This window comes from Chironomus tepperi, unplaced genomic scaffold (assembly GCF_022539635.2).
Source record: "Chironomus tepperi strain 1889 unplaced genomic scaffold, CSIRO-AGI_Ctep_v1 contig_373, whole genome shotgun sequence".
NCBI classification, from domain to species: domain Eukaryota; kingdom Metazoa; phylum Arthropoda; class Insecta; order Diptera; family Chironomidae; genus Chironomus; species Chironomus tepperi.
Genome location: NW_027226495.1, coordinates 47,231 through 64,761, shown reverse-complemented (window position 1 = coordinate 64,761; position 17,531 = coordinate 47,231). Strand labels below are relative to the sequence as shown.

The 17,531-nt window shown below is 31.1% G+C and overlaps 1 protein-coding gene and 1 non-coding gene across 3 annotated transcripts in view; one reads left to right on the top strand and one right to left on the bottom strand.

Moving 5' to 3' along the window:
- The window catches only part of LOC139095675 (homeobox protein B-H1-like), a 30,697-nt gene continuing 13,166 nt past the window's right edge, over nt 1-17,531 (bottom strand). Inside the window, exons 2-4 of one of the 2 annotated variants that reach the window (XR_011544890.1) lie at nt 3,336-3,514; nt 707-863; nt 334-472 (exon numbers count right to left, since the gene is read on the bottom strand). Coding sequence is in view for 1 of the 2 variants with exons in the window: in XM_070647116.1 (XP_070503217.1) it covers nt 287-472; nt 3,336-3,514 (365 nt within the window). In the remaining variant the exon portion in view is untranslated. Of the gene's footprint in view, nt 473-706; nt 864-3,335; nt 3,515-17,531 lie in introns of both variants that reach the window. The other variant, XM_070647116.1, reaches the window with a different exon arrangement.
- Nucleotides 4,569-4,641, top strand: TRNAA-AGC (transfer RNA alanine (anticodon AGC)). Its single transcript has one exon. It is a non-coding gene; the product is annotated as a tRNA-Ala (tRNA).

The following is a 17,531-nucleotide window of genomic DNA, read 5'->3' as shown; positions in this document are numbered from 1 at the left end:
AACATGATAATATCTTCTTTATTTCCCCATTCTTGTGAATATTCCTTCCCTCATTTCATCAACTACTTGTTTAATTATATAAATTAAAAATTCACACAAATATTTTTCATCAAATTTTGCTCATATCTCATAAAACAGATCTCAACGATAAACGAAATGGACATGAAAACTACATTAAAGATATACGAATAAATAAATCATCAGTCTCAATATACTTAAAATATATATAATACATTAATTTATTTTCAAGAATTAACAACAAAAAAAGTAAGAAAAAGAAGTAAAATCATTTTTGTGGACTCAAACTATCATCATGCGATGAAATCGGCTTCTTTTTCAGTAGATTCATGTCGGTAATATTTTTAAGGAAGCTCTCCTGTCCCGATAATGTATTTACACTTTGAACATCCTTTTTAAGTTCTTCAATATCGCGTTTTAATTTTGCCCTTCGATTCTGGAACCAAGTTATTACCTGTAAAGATAAAAAAGGTAGACATTAGGCAAAGCGTAATCCTTTGTTCCTTTATAGCATCAATAATTATAGATTAATGGCTTTAATACCCTAATTCAAAGGTGTTAGTTAAGGACTAAAAAAAATGCATTATGATCACTATCTTAAATATATATGTACACAATTATAAAGCATATACACATTGAGATATTATGTGTTAAAGTTATTAAGGATAATAATAAGGACTATAATTACATTAATTCATTTTGAATGGTGATTGTTTTTTTTTTGTTGAGATAAAAGGTAGTAGGATGATACATCGACAAGAGACTATGAAATGTTACTGAAGGAGAAACATTCAATAGGCACTCTTTTTCGTTTTTGCTCTTTTATTTTGGAACCATGTGATCACCTTTATTTTTGATGATTTTTTTTTTCGAGTGTATTTTTTTGTGTTTTTTTGTTTTTTGGAGAAATTGAGATGGATGAGAAGAAGAAGAGGATGAAAAATATGAAAAGAGAGAGAAAAATTATTTGTTACGATTAATTTTTTTGTTTTTTGGTAATATTGTGCATTATAATGTGAATCATGCCGACTTTTGATGGTTATTTAGGTGATGCTGAACGGTGCTGAACAATTCAAGGAAAAATGCTAAATAGAACTTATTGGTTAATCGATTCTTAATCCGGCACCAGGCCGACGTGACACTGATTTGGCACAGGATTCGATTTAAATCTTGCATCATGCCCATTTGGTCCAGGCCTCGATAGAAATCTTAATTCAAGTCAGACTCATTCTGATGCAGAATTTTGGATCGATTAACCGATTTGTGCTTCATATTTGAGTATATTCAAGCTAGTACCGCTTTAATTCAGTATTGCAAGATTTACAGGAATTTGCAAGGATTTTAAAATTTAATAAAATTAATGATGTGATAAATTTAGGTCCCACACAGAGTTGAAAGGACTTTGAGAGTTCGTACACCAAAGCGCCTTCAGCCATATTGCCATATTTTCAATTTAGATGCTTAATATTGCCGTATTGAGTATTATTTGACATAAAATCCATTTTTGTTTTTGAGATTTTCGATTAAAATTCAATTTTTAATTAAATCCTTCATACTTCCGTTAAATTACATCTTATAATTAACTCATTACCCTCCTAAATCCCCTAAAAAACCATCTTAATCCCTCAAAATTTGCCAAACTCAAAATTTCATTTCAACCTTTTTGCCATTTTTATTTTTACTTTTTTTTTTGTGCAGCCATTTTGAAGCTCTTAATTAGTTTAAACAAAGTCAAACAATTTTCCTTGAAAAAGCTACTGTAAAAAATAATTTACAAGTTTATTAATTTCGTGCAGTTAACAAATAAAAATCCTAAAAACATAAAAATTTTCCTTTTAACTAACTAACCAACTCCCTGACCATGTCGTTACTATTCTCATATCAATCGTGAGACTCTGGTAATTTTCTTTAATAACTTGCATTTAATTATCTTTTTTTTTTTCTAAATAAATGAATGCTTTATTTTAAACTAAGGCTGGCGTGACTGGGCGTGACGATGGCTTTAAAGTTGGATTCGGCATGATTCGGAATTAGTTCAGAATAATCCTGCTCTGGATCCATTTTATCCAGCTTTTTACATGCTCTTTTCAGGAAATTTGGTCCTTAAACCTCCGAACCTCACAAAATTTTAGAATATTTCCATTTATTTAGCTGAAATATGGCTCCATTTTCTATTAATTTATTTCCGGTTTAGCACAAATCTGTTAATTGATCGGTAATCCGTTCGTAGGCACCTGTGACTCTGACCTGGTGCCAGATTCTGTTCAAAACCGACACCATTTCAAAGTCACGCTAGATTGATAAAGGCTTAAAAATTCTCGAGGCCGATACCAAGACTCCTCAATTTCAATTATTAGATTTGTCGATTTTGTCGAAGAATTCTTTTGTAATGTCGTTCTGGGTCAAGGTTTATTGTCGATTCTAGTCTCAGCCTTGGTTTCGATCTCAGTCTTGATCCCGGTTTCAGTCCCGATCTGGCTCTCGGACTCGAAAATTCGTCAATACCGACACTTCGGTAAACTTCATATCATATATTCTGATCGACTAACCAACTTGTGCCATTCGATTATGTCGCACAGAATTCAAATTTCAATAGGAACCCTCCTACCTTAAGTCACTCGATCTATATACAAAATTCTCTAATTTTACAAGATAATCTTCAAAAAAGCTTCAAATCTTAAAATATGAGTCAAATATCTAAAATTAATTAGTGAAAATATTTATACATAAATTAAAACTTTGATTGCGCACAAGCTTATTAATTGACTAAATTAATTTTATTGGCACCAATCTGTCAGTCAATCAATCAAATTATTAGCAAATTAAATGACTTGTTAAAAAAAATTATTAATTAGCTTTCAAATCATTTTCATTTTAAGGCTTTTGTTCATCTAATTTGCAAAGATGTAGTTTGCATCCAAACAGCCTCAAGGCAAAATATTGAAAAGGAGCATAATTTCTTATTCAACCTGCCTCAAACCCAATTACAGCTAACGAGCTTAATTCGTAATACTTAACCCAACCATGTGCAACACAACTTCCTTACTAATTTCTGTCATTTTTTCAGCATTATATGTTATGGCACACACTGTACAAGTCGACATGATTCAAATTTATAAAAAAGATAAATTCAACTGAATTTTCAATTTTCTCTTCTCTTTTACGTCCTTTTTGTCCATAAAAAATCAAAAGAAATTAAAAAAAATTTGTTTAGAGGCTATTGAATATTCCTTGAATTGATAATTTTTCATTTCGTATCGGTCATCGATTAACACATCACAAAATAATCTTTATTCATATGAATTCTTATGTCTTACCTGTGCATTTGATAGACCTAAGGCGGCAGCAATTTCATCACGATCAGCAGGTGAGAGATATTTTTGATAAAGAAATCGCTTTTCGAGCTCAAAAATTTGATGATTTGTGAATGCTGTTCGCGATTTTCGTTTCTTCTTTGGTTGCGGTCGTGTTGCAAATAAATTTAAATGTGAATTCTCTGTAAAGGAACAAGACAAGGGGGGGAATAAATGTTAATGATTTTTTATTATTTTCACAAATTCTGTTTCATGTTGGCGATGAAGTTAAATGATAAATAAGATCAATAAATGACACAAAATATTCTGTTTTTTTGGAGCTCCTTTATAAAATTAAGGGGAATATAAAGTTCAGAGTTGGAATCTTAATGTGCGGGCTGTTTTGGTATTTTGAATCTTTAGACTGTGACTTTCATAATGCCGATTATTTTGAATAAATCCCGAACAGCACAACGTCTTTGCTAGAGCATCGCTACATCACCATATTAATAGTAAATGCGAAGTTGTACTTACACTTGATTGACTGATTTATGACGGCTGATTTTGACCCATTTTTGCCACTTAAACATGATAAAGAAAATCAGTCCCATGCAGCGTACAGGATAATTCGACAAAAATGGTCGAAATCAGCTGTTAAGATGCCGTTAGGGCAACTACTTGTCTCTTCATTATTAAGGTGATTTAGCAGTTACCTAGCGAACAAACTGTGCTGCTCGGGAGTGTTGTAATTGGAATCTAGAATCAGCAAGTAAGAGCCATCAATAGAGCCTGCTTCAAGTGGCATCTTTCTCTTTTTTGTATGATAATTGATAAACATTCAAAATCCCATAAAAAGTAGGGTGGCCAGTGGATTTTCGCAAAATATCGGGACACTTTTGGAAAAAATCGGGACATTTCTAAGTTTGGCACTATTGAGGTTTTTTTATTCCTATTTTGAGTCTTGATATTCAGAGAATTAGTTGAATTACGTTAGAAACTTGCAAAAATCGGGACATTTTGAGGCTTTGTCAGAACACAGCAGCAAAGTAGTAAAGTAAAACAGCGTCCCGGCAAAAATACAGCAAATGACCGCCCCAATAAAAAGACAAGTCTAATTTTCAAATCCAAAAATAAACAATTTTGATAATCATAAGTAACCTTTTGATCTCTGACGTAAGCTACGCACGGAATGATTAGAAAATTTAATCAATGCTTTAAATTTGCCGTGATTTGAACTTCAAATATGTAAAAGTAATCGGGTTTGTAGCTCAGATGGTAGAGCGCTCGCTTAGCATGTGAGAGGTACCGGGATCGATACCCGGCAGATCCAATCTTTTTTTAGATCTTTCTTTTTTTATTTTAGAAATGAATTGATTTTGGTTTGATGATGGATTTTAAAGGATCTAGCTCAGTGTTGTGTCTCTTTCTTTTGTCAATATTCAGCGATATAAGTATGTAAGTATTAAAAAGCAGATAAACACCCAAAAGATTGTCAATCTCGGGATTAAAAGGTTCTGAGTTTCGGTATCTAATATAATTGAATCCAGGGATCTAAAATTCATAGTCAGGCACTTGTGCCTAGCCTCAAGACTAAATCGTTAAAATAGACCACAAAATTCAATTTAAAGCTACGTCAGGATCAATTTACAGACCAATATTCCCAAAATCCATCATTTCCCAACTTTCCTATCAATACCAAGTCACAGATTCAATCAACTACCACCTCCCAACCCTGATAATCTCCCGAAGAGATGAAAAAAGAGATGTAAAATAATTTTCATAATTTTATGCCGGTAGCGCCGTTTTATGCCTTATAAAAGGCGACTAAACAGCAAGCGCTGATCATAAAACAAAATTGAATCTTTTTTCTTTCTCATTTCTCTTTTTTCGGCATTCGCATTTTGGCCTTTTTTTGTTATATCCAACACTCATATATGCTGAGCATCTTCGGCTTCATCATACCGCGGCAAATATTCAAGTCTTTTTTTTTATTTTATAAGATAGAAATTTATAACTATCATAATCTATTTGATGTGATGATTGGACATAAAATATGATTTGAATAATTCAACATCAGCATATGCTGTAGTCGCGCATGCTTCCTTTAGATCTTTTGCGCTCAGCCTCACCTCTTTAGATCTCGTTCGGGAATTGATCAAAACTTAATTTTCATTAACGAATTTCTCTTCTAATTTTATGGCTGTTCTTCTTCTTCTTAATATCTTGTTTCTTTATTTTATATTTTCAGACTCAATTTTTTTTTGTGTTATTCGCCGAAACGCTTTTTAATCGCTCATCATCAAATATTATTTTTCATTTCCAATTAAAATTGAAATATAAAAAAAAGATCTTTATGAGATATGAGACAATATTCGATATGTGATGTTATGGAATTGTAGCTTTATGTTTTTGTTTTAAGGTTTTGGATGCTGAGTTTTGGAAGTATAAAAGGGGAATTTGATGGTGTGAGGGCAAATGAGGCTGTTTTATAGATATTGTAACAATTAAGGAAGTAGGCGAAAATTGATTGAGTTGGTCTAATGACTAGTGACACTAAACTAAACCCAAAGACTTAAGACGCAGTGACTCTAATTTCAAGTCAGATTCGGTAAAAGTCAACTCAAGCTCGAATCATGCTGAATTTTAGAGTTATTGGAAAGATTGGACAACCAAAGAATTCTTACAAGGAAGTTGTCGATAGGGACATTATGGGCACTTGATATTGGAAGTTGCCAGACGGAAGACAGCGATAGTGCCAGTTTTTGGTGCCTTCTGAAGATGGTCATATATCTCAATTAATATTTTAGGTCAGCGTAGTAAGTAAGTAAGCATGTGCACCTTTAGGAAAGCTCTACAATTTTTCAAAAATTGTCTAAAATATACCAGAGTCACTAGCTTCATTATAGGGTACAATGAACAATTCTTGAACCACACATTAATCCAAACATGGCCCTAACCCTATCTAAAAGTCAAAACCTTTTCAAAATTCACAAAAACAAGCCCAAATTCAACTTAGTTTCATCAGCCAATCAACCACAAAAAAAATGACTTTTAATCCTCATTCAGACACAAAAGATTAGTAGAAGATTATTAAAAAAATTATAATCCTAAATGGATGCGATTATACACAAAATTTACTGAATTATAAAGAGAAATCTCAACCTAAACGAGCATGACTACATCTTTCACCGAACAACAAAAAAAGAAGTTTCATGAATATTCAGCAGTTTAAAAATCTGTGCCTGAAAAAATATTAAATTGGTAAATCTGACAACTCATTTTTGATAATCTCAACTTGTTGATAATAAAATGTCATGAAAATTGGACTTAAGATGATTTTTTTTTTCTGTGGTCGTAAATAACTGTTTAATTTTCTGGTGAAAATCTTAAGGGAAATCTTTGTTTATGTGACATGAAATTTTTGGTTATTGAGATAAGAAGATTTCGAGTTTTGGTTGGATGTTGACAACTATTTAGTTAAATTAAGATGGAAGGTGATGATTATTTTTGGGAAGTTACAGCATGGATTGACCTCTTTTGATGATTTTCATCATTCATTTCTGGAAGGGAAAATGGCTTAAAAAAGAACAAAATGTGGCTTCGGGTCAACATGACCTTAGGAGAGCTTAAACTAGTGCCGTTATCTACCGTTTTCGGCCAATTCTCGAGAACGGGACCAGAATCAGGATCGAGAGACCGAGACCAAAGCCAAGACCAAGACCAAAGCCAGGACAAAGACCAATGCCAGGACTAAGAACAAAGCCAGGACCGAGATCGAAGCAAGGACCGAGATGGAAACAGGGACCGAGAGTACAAGGAAATTTCCCGAAATCTCGATCTCCATAAATCTTGTGACTGAAACCGAGAAGTCTTGGTCTCGATATCTAAAATACTTAGATTTTGGAGCAAGACAGAGATTTGCCAGCATGAGATCACATTTTTTTGTCATTTCGACACGATGTTCCATATAGAATTATGATGTCTTATAACTCGAGGTTCCAATTCTATAGCTTCATTTGAGAATCTACTAATATTTAGTATGATGAGCTAGAAAATATGGCAATATTTATGAAACTGCCAGCAGATTTCATTATCTCATTAAACTGGACATCATAAATGAATACATCCTTTATCAATCCTGTCTAAAAATATTCAAAATTCCCAATTACACGCCACTGCATTCCCAATTTCTTGCACAACATTCATAACGTACTGCACAACATTCCATTCCCAATTACAAGAAGATGATTGAATAAATAAGGTCACAAAGTCACACATCACTACCTCAATATTTTTCCACATTTCCACATGACTAGAGTCACAAAACCCAATTCCCGATTTCATGTAGACTATCTTCCCATCCACATCAAAACTTCAATGTCAAAATTGCATTTTTAAAAGTAAAACATCGCGTGGACATTAATTAAATACAATAATTTGTTGTAATTATCGATAAAAATCTACATTTTAAAATGTATACAGGCTGCAATTTTTAAGCAACATCAAAAATACAAAAATCTTATTTTTTCCCATACTAAGTTAGTTCCATTCCAGTTTTTGCTTAAATTTACTTTAAATGTCACCTTAATCTGCTTGTAAAAACACACACAAGAGTCGACAAAACCAACAAAAAAATCGTCTATAAAATGGAATTCTTCTTTATTTATTTTTCTTAATCTAAAGTGACATTTGTGTGTTTTATTCTCTCCGTTTCCCTTTTTGTTGCTTCTTACTTCTCTGTTTTTTTTTTATAATATCATTCTTCCTCCTCATTTCTATATTCTTATTGTTGTTGGGCCTGCTTTATTTTTTATGTTATTAATAATATGTTTAATCGACCAATCAAGACTGGAATGCCTCGTTTTCATTGAAATGCGGGCTCTTTATATTCCATTCATTTCTTTTATTTGTTATTTGTTTATTTCCCCCTTCTAAATACATGCCCCATGCTTCTTATACATTTTAAGAAGTATCATCATCTACGATATTCGGCTCTTTTCTTTTTTTGTGGCTTCACAACTGACGATAATTGTTTTTCTTGCTATTATTATTATTATTTGATGTTGTGAAAAATAGATAGGGAGATGTGCATATGTACGGAATATAATATGTATATAAAATTATATTCATGATAATGAATGCCAGAGATTTATTTTTTGGATATACAACCGAAAATTATTCTAAACGAATGAAAACCACAAAATCGTTTATTCTTAGTTGGAAATATGAAAGAAATTTAATTTTTTTGGCAGAGTTGTGGTTATTGGGGTTTTGGGATGAGTTAGATTGGGAATGAGGTACTACTGGTGTATGTATAACAAAATTTGATGGTATTTTGGGATTGTTGAACATAGATTGAATAAGAATGGGTAGAATTTGGGATATTTGGTGTCTTAGCAGAGTGGAATCTGTGGGTATTGAGACATATATAGCCGATTCTGTCAAAGCTAGACTAAGGCATCTATAGCCGAGTGGTTAAGCAAAATACTGAATAACTGTGTTGCTCTTCTTGATTGATCATGAGTTTGATTACCCTAAAATTTATATGCCAAAAGCAGGACACTATCCGTTTACCCTGGTATTAAAGTAATCTTAAATATATAAGATTCTAACTTCTAAACCAGTTCCCAACTCATCCAATTTTACTTCTGTATCTTGTTAGTACTTGATATTGTGAAAAATAAGGATCTGAGGATGATTTGTATTTTTCTGCACTAGTTTTGGCCTACTGTAGCTAGGGGTCCAAATTACCGGTAATCGGGATTTAACGGTAACGGATATTTACCGGTAATTACCGGTGACACCGGTAATATCCGTATATTCCGACTATATTATCCGAATGTTTAGGGTTCACTTTTTTTGGTCATTTATAAAAAAAGCCATTTTTAAAATGGCTTGTATAGAAGAGTTGTACAATATCCAAAAGTAAGAACTTTTGCAGCAGTTTAAAATTTCCAAAAGAAAAAATTTGAAAAATGACTGAAAAGTTACCTTTCTCATCTCTCTATCATTCTTCAGGATTCATCATACAAAATGACTGATTTTCAGATGTAATTTTTGGTAATTTTTTTCAACAGTAAGTAAACACAAGTTTTAAAATATATCCAATGCTCACTGTGAAAAAATATGAAAATACTAAAGTGGATTATCCTCGATTTTTGATTAGTAGATTTGACTGAGAAATTGAATAATTAATACATCTTAAGGACCAACAAAAATCTGGATATATAGAATTATCATGGCCGGGTCACATTATTATAAACTGAAATCAAAAAGAATTCAACTCTTAAAATGTTGAAGATATTTTCAAAAAACTGAAGTGGATAATCCGAAATCGAGGATATTCCACTTTAGTGAAACAGGCCGAACATTTTTTTGACCAAAATTAACATTTGACTTTGAAATTTATATATCTTGGAACTGGCAAGTCTAAAAATTCTTTTGGAAATATCCACATTAAAAGTTTTCAAAATTGAAAAATGTCTAAAAATAACGAACATAAAAATAAACTGCGGTCTTAATATTTGAATTTTTAAAAAATTCGTTAAAAATCTGTTACCGCTGGATAATCCATATAAATGAACGGTAACGGTAATGGATATTACCGGTAATTACCGGTAACGGACGGTACGGATATCCGTCATTCGGACCCCTAACTGTAGCTCATAATTAGATCGTACTGAACGTTCAAGCTCCTAATAAACTATTCACAGCAGAGTTGGTAGGACTTTGAATGTCTGGACTTCAAGAATTCATAAAGAAGCCATAATAGAGTCTAATATGAACGTCTTTACAATGGAGTCCTGTCTGCTCTGATTCAAAGGACTATTGAGCTCAATAATTCTCCAATATATTCTATTAATGATCAGATTTGAAGAGCCTCCAGCTAATCGCATCATAAGTCGTTATCAGTTTCAAAAATTGGCATTTAATGCTTAATATTTCTCTCGATTTTATCAAATGACATTAAAAATTTATCAAGCTTCCAAAAGCCTCTATAGATAGATGGGCTAATCCCAACCCTGCAATCCCATAATTCCTATTTTAAAAAATTGTAGTAAATTTGAATGGCAGATGTGAATATTTAAAGACACACAAATAAGGTGCTTCGCTGCTTAAATTTTCATTAGATGCAATTAAGCCTAGCTCACGGAGAAATGAAAAGAAGTAAAATTATTATTAATAATGAAAAGCGTCAGCTGCATCATGTTCATACATATTTTTTGTTGTTTGAAGTAAACACCTACAGACTTTTTGACTGTGAGTCGCCATTTCTCAATAAATAAATGATCAGCTTTTCTTCCTCGATCAATTGAGAATGGCGGATTATAAAAAAATGTAGTTTTTCATAACAAATCGGCTTTAAAATTCAGATAATAATGCCTTGCAATAAAAATTTACAGACTGTCATTAAAATGTCTCCTTAGCTTTTGATTTTAATTAATTCATTGACTAAATTAGAGTAGTTGCGTATTGTTGGACATACATTTTTTATGACCATATCAAATTAACGTAACACGCTTTTGACCTCACCGATTGAAGTTGGATATACGTTTCTCCTATATTCATTCACAATATTTAACTCAAACATGCGAAATAGAAATGTGAGACACGCAATGCAGCGTAGACGATGACAATCGTATTTAAAGAGGAAAAAAAAGTTTTCTCGCTTTTAAAAATTTAAAATGGGAAAAAATGAAACTGGTGCAGTTAAGGAGTAGGTTTTGTGTTGGAATATTGACACCGTGGTTGAACTGCTTAGTTATTCTATGTTATAATCTGTTGGACTATCTTGAAATATGGAAAAGTTCAGCTTTATTTGCTCAGTTTAAACAACCGTTCCTTTAGTTTAAAAAATTTCACACTTATTGCTCACTTTAAAAAGCATCGCTACAGTTCTAGAAGTCTTGCTTTAATTTTCAATTCTTGTAGAGATTCCATTAGTTGATCAGTTCCAAAATTATTGCTTTAATTGCTCACTTCTATTTAAATTCTTACTTAGTTGCTCAATTTTGATATTTGCTCAAATTGCTAAATTCTGAGAGTTGCTCAAGTTCCTCATTTTTGAGCGTTGTTCAAATTGCTCAAATCGCTCAATTTTTAGAGTTGCTCAAATTGCTCAATTCTGAGAGTTGTTCAAATTGCTCAATTTCTAAAGCGCTTGTAAAATTCGTTCATTTTCAAAGGCATCGCTCAGGTTGCTTAGTTCTTAAAGCGTCATTTAATTGCTCAATCTTATTAAAAGGAGATGTTTTAGTTGCTCTATCTACAAAGAATTGCTTCAATTGCTCATTTTCTAAAGCAGTACTTTAGTAGCTCAATTCCAAAATTATTGCTTTAATTGCTCAGTTTAAAAGTATCTTTTGTTCAGTTCTTTAAGTGTTGCTTTAGTTGCTCAATTTCTAATTCGATTGCTTTAGTTGCTCAATTTCTAATTCGATTGCTTTATTTGCTCAGTTTACAAAGCATTACTTAAGTTACTCATTTACATAATAAATGCTGTAATTGGGCAGTTTAAAAGCATCATTTCAATTACTCAATTCTCAAAGTATCACTTTAGTTGCTCTATTCCAAAAGTTTTAGTTGCTCAGTTCTACTAAAGCGCTACTTTAATTGCTTAATTCCTTAATCAATTAGTTGCTCAGTCGACAAAATAGCTATAAGTTGCTTTGATTCACCGAAAAGATACAAAAATGTCACACAATATAAAATTACAAATTTAATGGCGTGAATACAAAACAATAAAAAAAGTAAATTTCATCAGAAAATGGGATTAAAAATTTACAAATACACAGCATAAATGTTCCCTCTACACATCTACTATCATGCGTCGAATGCAAAACAAGGGAGATAGAAAAAAAGTGAGAAAGAAAAATTTATTGACATGCAATTATAAGCAAGTAGTTTAATTTTAACATCATTTGTAATTATACAGTCGTGTTAATCATGAACAAAGCTGACATAAAATCAATAAATTGTGTTTTTATTAAAAGGCAAAGTCTGATTTTTTTTAAAAAGATAATTTGTTGTACGTACGCATGTTCACATTCATTCGTCGAATTAATTAATAATTATGTTGTGCTTGTTCGGAATCGGTAAAAGGTAGAAAAAGAGAGTACAAGATATGTTTACATTGGTAAACTAATTGAATTGACTTGCACGGCTTTATTTGTGCCGCTTATTATGGACTTTTTTCTACAATTTTTTTATGATTTAGATCTTTTTTAAATTGATTTGATTCGCATGATTTGCATGTTTCCGCATGCTTTTTTTGTTCAATCCTCTCTTTCTCTCTTGCGCTGTACGTGATGTTACATGATTTAATATGTTGTGCTGCCACATTGTATTGTATTTGTGAAATGAAGATAGATGAGAAATTTTATATTAAAAGTCCATTAGATTTGCACAGTTAAACTGCTTTCTATTAACCATTTAATTTGTTTTCTAGCTTCTTTAAAGTGATCGGGGTTTTTTTTTTGTGTGACTGCTCAATGTTCAAAGCGGTTTGTTGCGCTAGATTTTGTGTGTGAATTTGAAGAAAATTTGATGAAGCTGTTTGAGAATTGTATGAATTTTGAGGATCATGATTGATTTATGGGGATTGAAGGCTACAGGTGGAGGTTAAGGTCCCATTATTTAGTCTCATCGTTTTGGTCAGGAGCAAGGACCTGTTCAACCGCTTTATTAACGATTCACATTGGATCCATAGGAACTAATCACCATCTAGTGTCTTGTATAACGGTTATCAGGGACAAAGCCAGATATACTTTGGTAGAGAGAGAGGAAAAGGGAGGTTCTCAAAAATACATACCCTTATACCGGTAGTTGCCGGAAAAATATAAAAATATATTCCGAACGGAAGATTCAGTGCTTCGGTTTATAAGAGTCATAGGGCAATTGACAGTTTAATGAGTGGGTGTTCTTTAAGTCTTCGCACTCAAAATTAGACCAACAGTTTATAGTGGGATCTAAACACTCTTTGATGAATTACTGCCTGTAGCCTACAGAGGAGGTTGTGAATCGCGTCTTTTCAATGAATATGATTCTAAACACCCTATCAAATTAAATAATTTTGTCCAAAAGTGGAAGGGATGAGTTATTTGGCCCTTTGATAATATCCTTGTCTGTCACTAGCCCTACTGGCCAAAAAGCTTGCAATCAAGAGCAGAGTAAGCTGAAAGCAACTCTCATGAGCATGCTCATCTGCTTTATTTAAAGTGACAGTTGCCCAAGAACATGCTCTATGTCTATCAGAGTAGTTATCATATAATGAGGTGCTTTAAGGATTTGTCAGGCAGTTAATATTATTCTTCATTCACTCAACATTGTCCTTCAGTTACTCAATATTGTACTTCATTCACTCAATAGTGTACTCGATTGTGATATTTAGTCACTCAACAGTGTACTTTAGTCACTCGATATTATGCTTCAGGCACTCGACATTGTATGCTGCTTAGGAAAAACCAAAGCAAAAAACCACAAAAATTATGTGCGACAAAACTTTTTAAAATCATAAATTTTTATTACATTCAATCACAATTTCCTATAATAACCCTTATTTACAAGCCAAGCCAAAGTCTCCATGACTATAGGTCATTCTCGTTTGTTACAAAATAAAAAATATTTAATTATATTATTTGCACTGAGTCATAATTTAACATACATAAAATAATTCTCCGCAATATTTTGACATCAAATTATAATTCACTCAACGACATGAGCTTTTCTGCTTGTTTCTGCTCGTTGAGATTATAAATATAAATATATAAAAAAAAAGTTCAATATTTATAACATTTTATCACGCATGAGAAACATGTTCTGACTTCCTTTTGCCTCATAATTTCTCACCGTCATTATTTCATCATATATATTTTTTTACTTCATTTAATGTAATTAAACATACTAAAAATAAACATAAAAAAATTTCTTCCTTCTTGTCTTAATAATCTGTCAAAACAAATCAAATTTCAAATAATTTTTAATTTCATCTTTCACTTGCTGGAAGTAGTGGAAATATTTATGAACATATTAAAAAATTTAACAGCACATTTAAAAATAAATTACAGTCTATTAAAATGGTGTGAGGAGGGGAGAGATATTTTGTGTTGTTTTGCCTTGAGTCAAATTTAAAATCACACAAATCATGTTTGCAAAAAAAATGAGCAGGAGCAAGCAACAGCACATATATTTTGTTGTAATAATCTTTCTTTTATGTTGAATCAAAGTTGAGTTGAGTTTGAAACGAGTTTGGATGGTTATTTTTAAGGAAAACATTCAAAGCGCTTTAGGAAGTGTAAGTTTTAAATTGAAATATTTGAAGAATTTCAAAAAAAAATTTAAAAGCAAAATTTGAAAAATTTGAAAACGAATCAAAAATTAGAAAGAAATTCAAAACTTTGAAAGAAATTGAAAAATTTGAAAGAAATTGAAAAATGAAAGAAATTTTTGAAACAAATTCAAAAATTTGAAAGAATTTGAAAGAATTTTAAAGAAATTCAAAAATTTTAAAGAAATTCAAAAGTTAAAAAAAATTCAAAAATTTGAAGAAAAAAAATCGAAAATTTGAAAGAAATTTAATAATTTGAAAAAATTTCAAAAATTTGAAAAAAAATTCAAAAATTTGAAATTGACAAATTTGAAAGAAATTGACAAATTTGAAAGAAATTGACAAATTTGAAAGAAATTCACAAATTTGAAAGAAATTCACAAATTTGTAAGAAATTCAAAAATTTGAAAAAAATTTCAAATATATGAAAAAATTCAAAATTTGAAAAGAAATTCTAAAATTTGAAAAAAATTCAAAATTTTGAAAGAAATTCAAAAATTTGAAAGAAATTCAAAAATTTTAAAGAAATTCAAAAATTTGAAAGAAATTCAAAAATTTGAAAAAAATTGAAAAATTTGAAAGAAATTTAAAAATTTGAAAAAAATTTAAAAATTTAAAAGAAATTCAAAAATTTGAAAGAAATTTAAAAATTTTAAAGAAAATCAAAAATTTAAAAGAAATTGCAAAATTTGAAAAATTTTGAAAAAATTGAAAAATTGAAAGAAATTTAGAAAATTTGAAAGAAATTAAAAAATTTGAAAGAAATTCACAACTTTTTTCAAAAATTTGAAAAAAATTCAAAAATTTGAAAAAAATTTCAAAAATTTCAAAATTCAAAAATTTTTAAAAATTTCTAATTTAAAATTTTTTTTTTTCGGATTCAAATTTTTGAAATTTTCAATTTAAAACTTTTCAAATATTAGGAAATAAATTAAAATTTTAGAGTTTTTGAATTTAAAAAAAAAAGTATAAAAACATTTGAACATTGTTCCGTATTAAATCCCCAAAAATTCCCAATAAACTGTTCCAATAAAATAATATCCAGTACAGTCTCTCCATCCACCACATCTCAAACTATATAAAGAAGTCACAAAAACAGCGGCACATTTCAAACTTTATATCATCTCATATTTTATTATTACAAGCCATTATAAATGTTGAATGTGTGTGAATATATAAATAAACATAATTTCATTTTAATACATTTTATGAGCGATTTGTGTTTAGGTAAAAATAATAAAGAGAAACAGCCATAAATATTTCATTGCATCTCCCGTTCAAAGCGCAGTATCTTTTTTTATGACGTTCTCTTCTCATTTTACTGCACATCCACGACTCAAATTCAATAATAATATTATCTCTGAAGTGTAAAAATCACAAAAAAAAAAAAAATTGAATAAAATGTTGATTGAGAAGCAAAAAAAGAGTTTTGTGCTACCAATGTAGGCGGTAAATTACATTTTTTTTATGATTCAATGACTACAATTCATTGACTCTTTTTAATTAAAAATGCATTTCTTGAAAAATCCACCGTGAAAAATTGGCTCACACCATTTTTTTTTTGTTGTTGTAGTTTCACATTTCAGAAGTTGGGCAGGTGAACTGAATATGTGTGGAATTAAGCTAATGTTTTTGTGCAATTCGACATGGGTAATCAAGGAAGAACTTATTTTTTTGGGGATGATGTATTTAGAAAGTCAAAGATCATTTAGATTATTTGGAATTAAATTATTTCAGGTGTTTTTTTGGCGATTGATGTGTTGAGCAGGTTGTGGTCATTTTTGCTGGTCATGGTTTTTTGAATTTATTAAGGCATTAATACTTTTGAATGTGTAGTTTTAAGTTGTTTGATCTTTTGAATTGTAGCCGAGCGACAAGATGTGGCAAATTTGATTCTTTGCACTTAAAAATAGCCAGAAATAGTTGTCAATGTGCCATTAAATGTGACAAGATATTGTCATTAATGAGACCCGAGCGACAAAAATGAAGAAGCTTCTATATGGCCTTAATGGTTCCGCTAAACTCTCTTTTAATAACATCAAATGAAAGAAGCCTCAATTTGGCGTCCATATGACTGCCTATTGGTAATAAAACAGATGTAACTGTATCTTAAATGCTCTGTGGCGGAGTCTTCTTTATTTGTGTCGCTCGGGCGATGACTTAGCTGTGCATTAGGGACTTTATTGTGCTACTCGGGGTGACTAATTGTGAATAAACACTATTGCTGGCAACTCAATGGAATACAAAGTCCGCAACCATCTTCCACCTCCTCTATGGCAGTTGACAACACGTACGTAATAAGTTAGCGGCCCCTCATAGAACCATGTGGTTCCCAAATGGTTGCTACTGCCAGGCGCTAGATATTTAGTTCTAATTAGGTCCTTCGCTGTAAAAAACCTTATTTGATATCTTATACCCGAATGACAAAAACAACCCAAGCGACACATATTACCCGAACTACTGAATACCCAAGAATCCGTTACAGATTCTATAAGACAATTACATTCCATTTATTTACATCAAATGCAAGCTGCCTTGATGTGTAGGTTGTTAATAAATTTATCCGTGACAAAAGTCTGAAAATATCCGCAACAAAATTTACTGTACGTATGTTACTCGGGTAAATGCTCTACAAGCGTGTTACAAAAATTTAAAATCATGAAATCCTATGTCACTCGGGTCAATGGTCTACAAAACTTCCCACAAACACCTGAAATCATCAAATTCTTGTCAAATTCTTCAAACATTTACCGCAATACTCTTCATATAATTAACCATGATCAATGACACATCCATCAATGCACATTAATTAAAGACCGCTGCCAAACTTTAAAATTAACAAAAAAAATACACGATAACTGCCAAGTGTCCGCAACGAATTGAATTTAATTAAT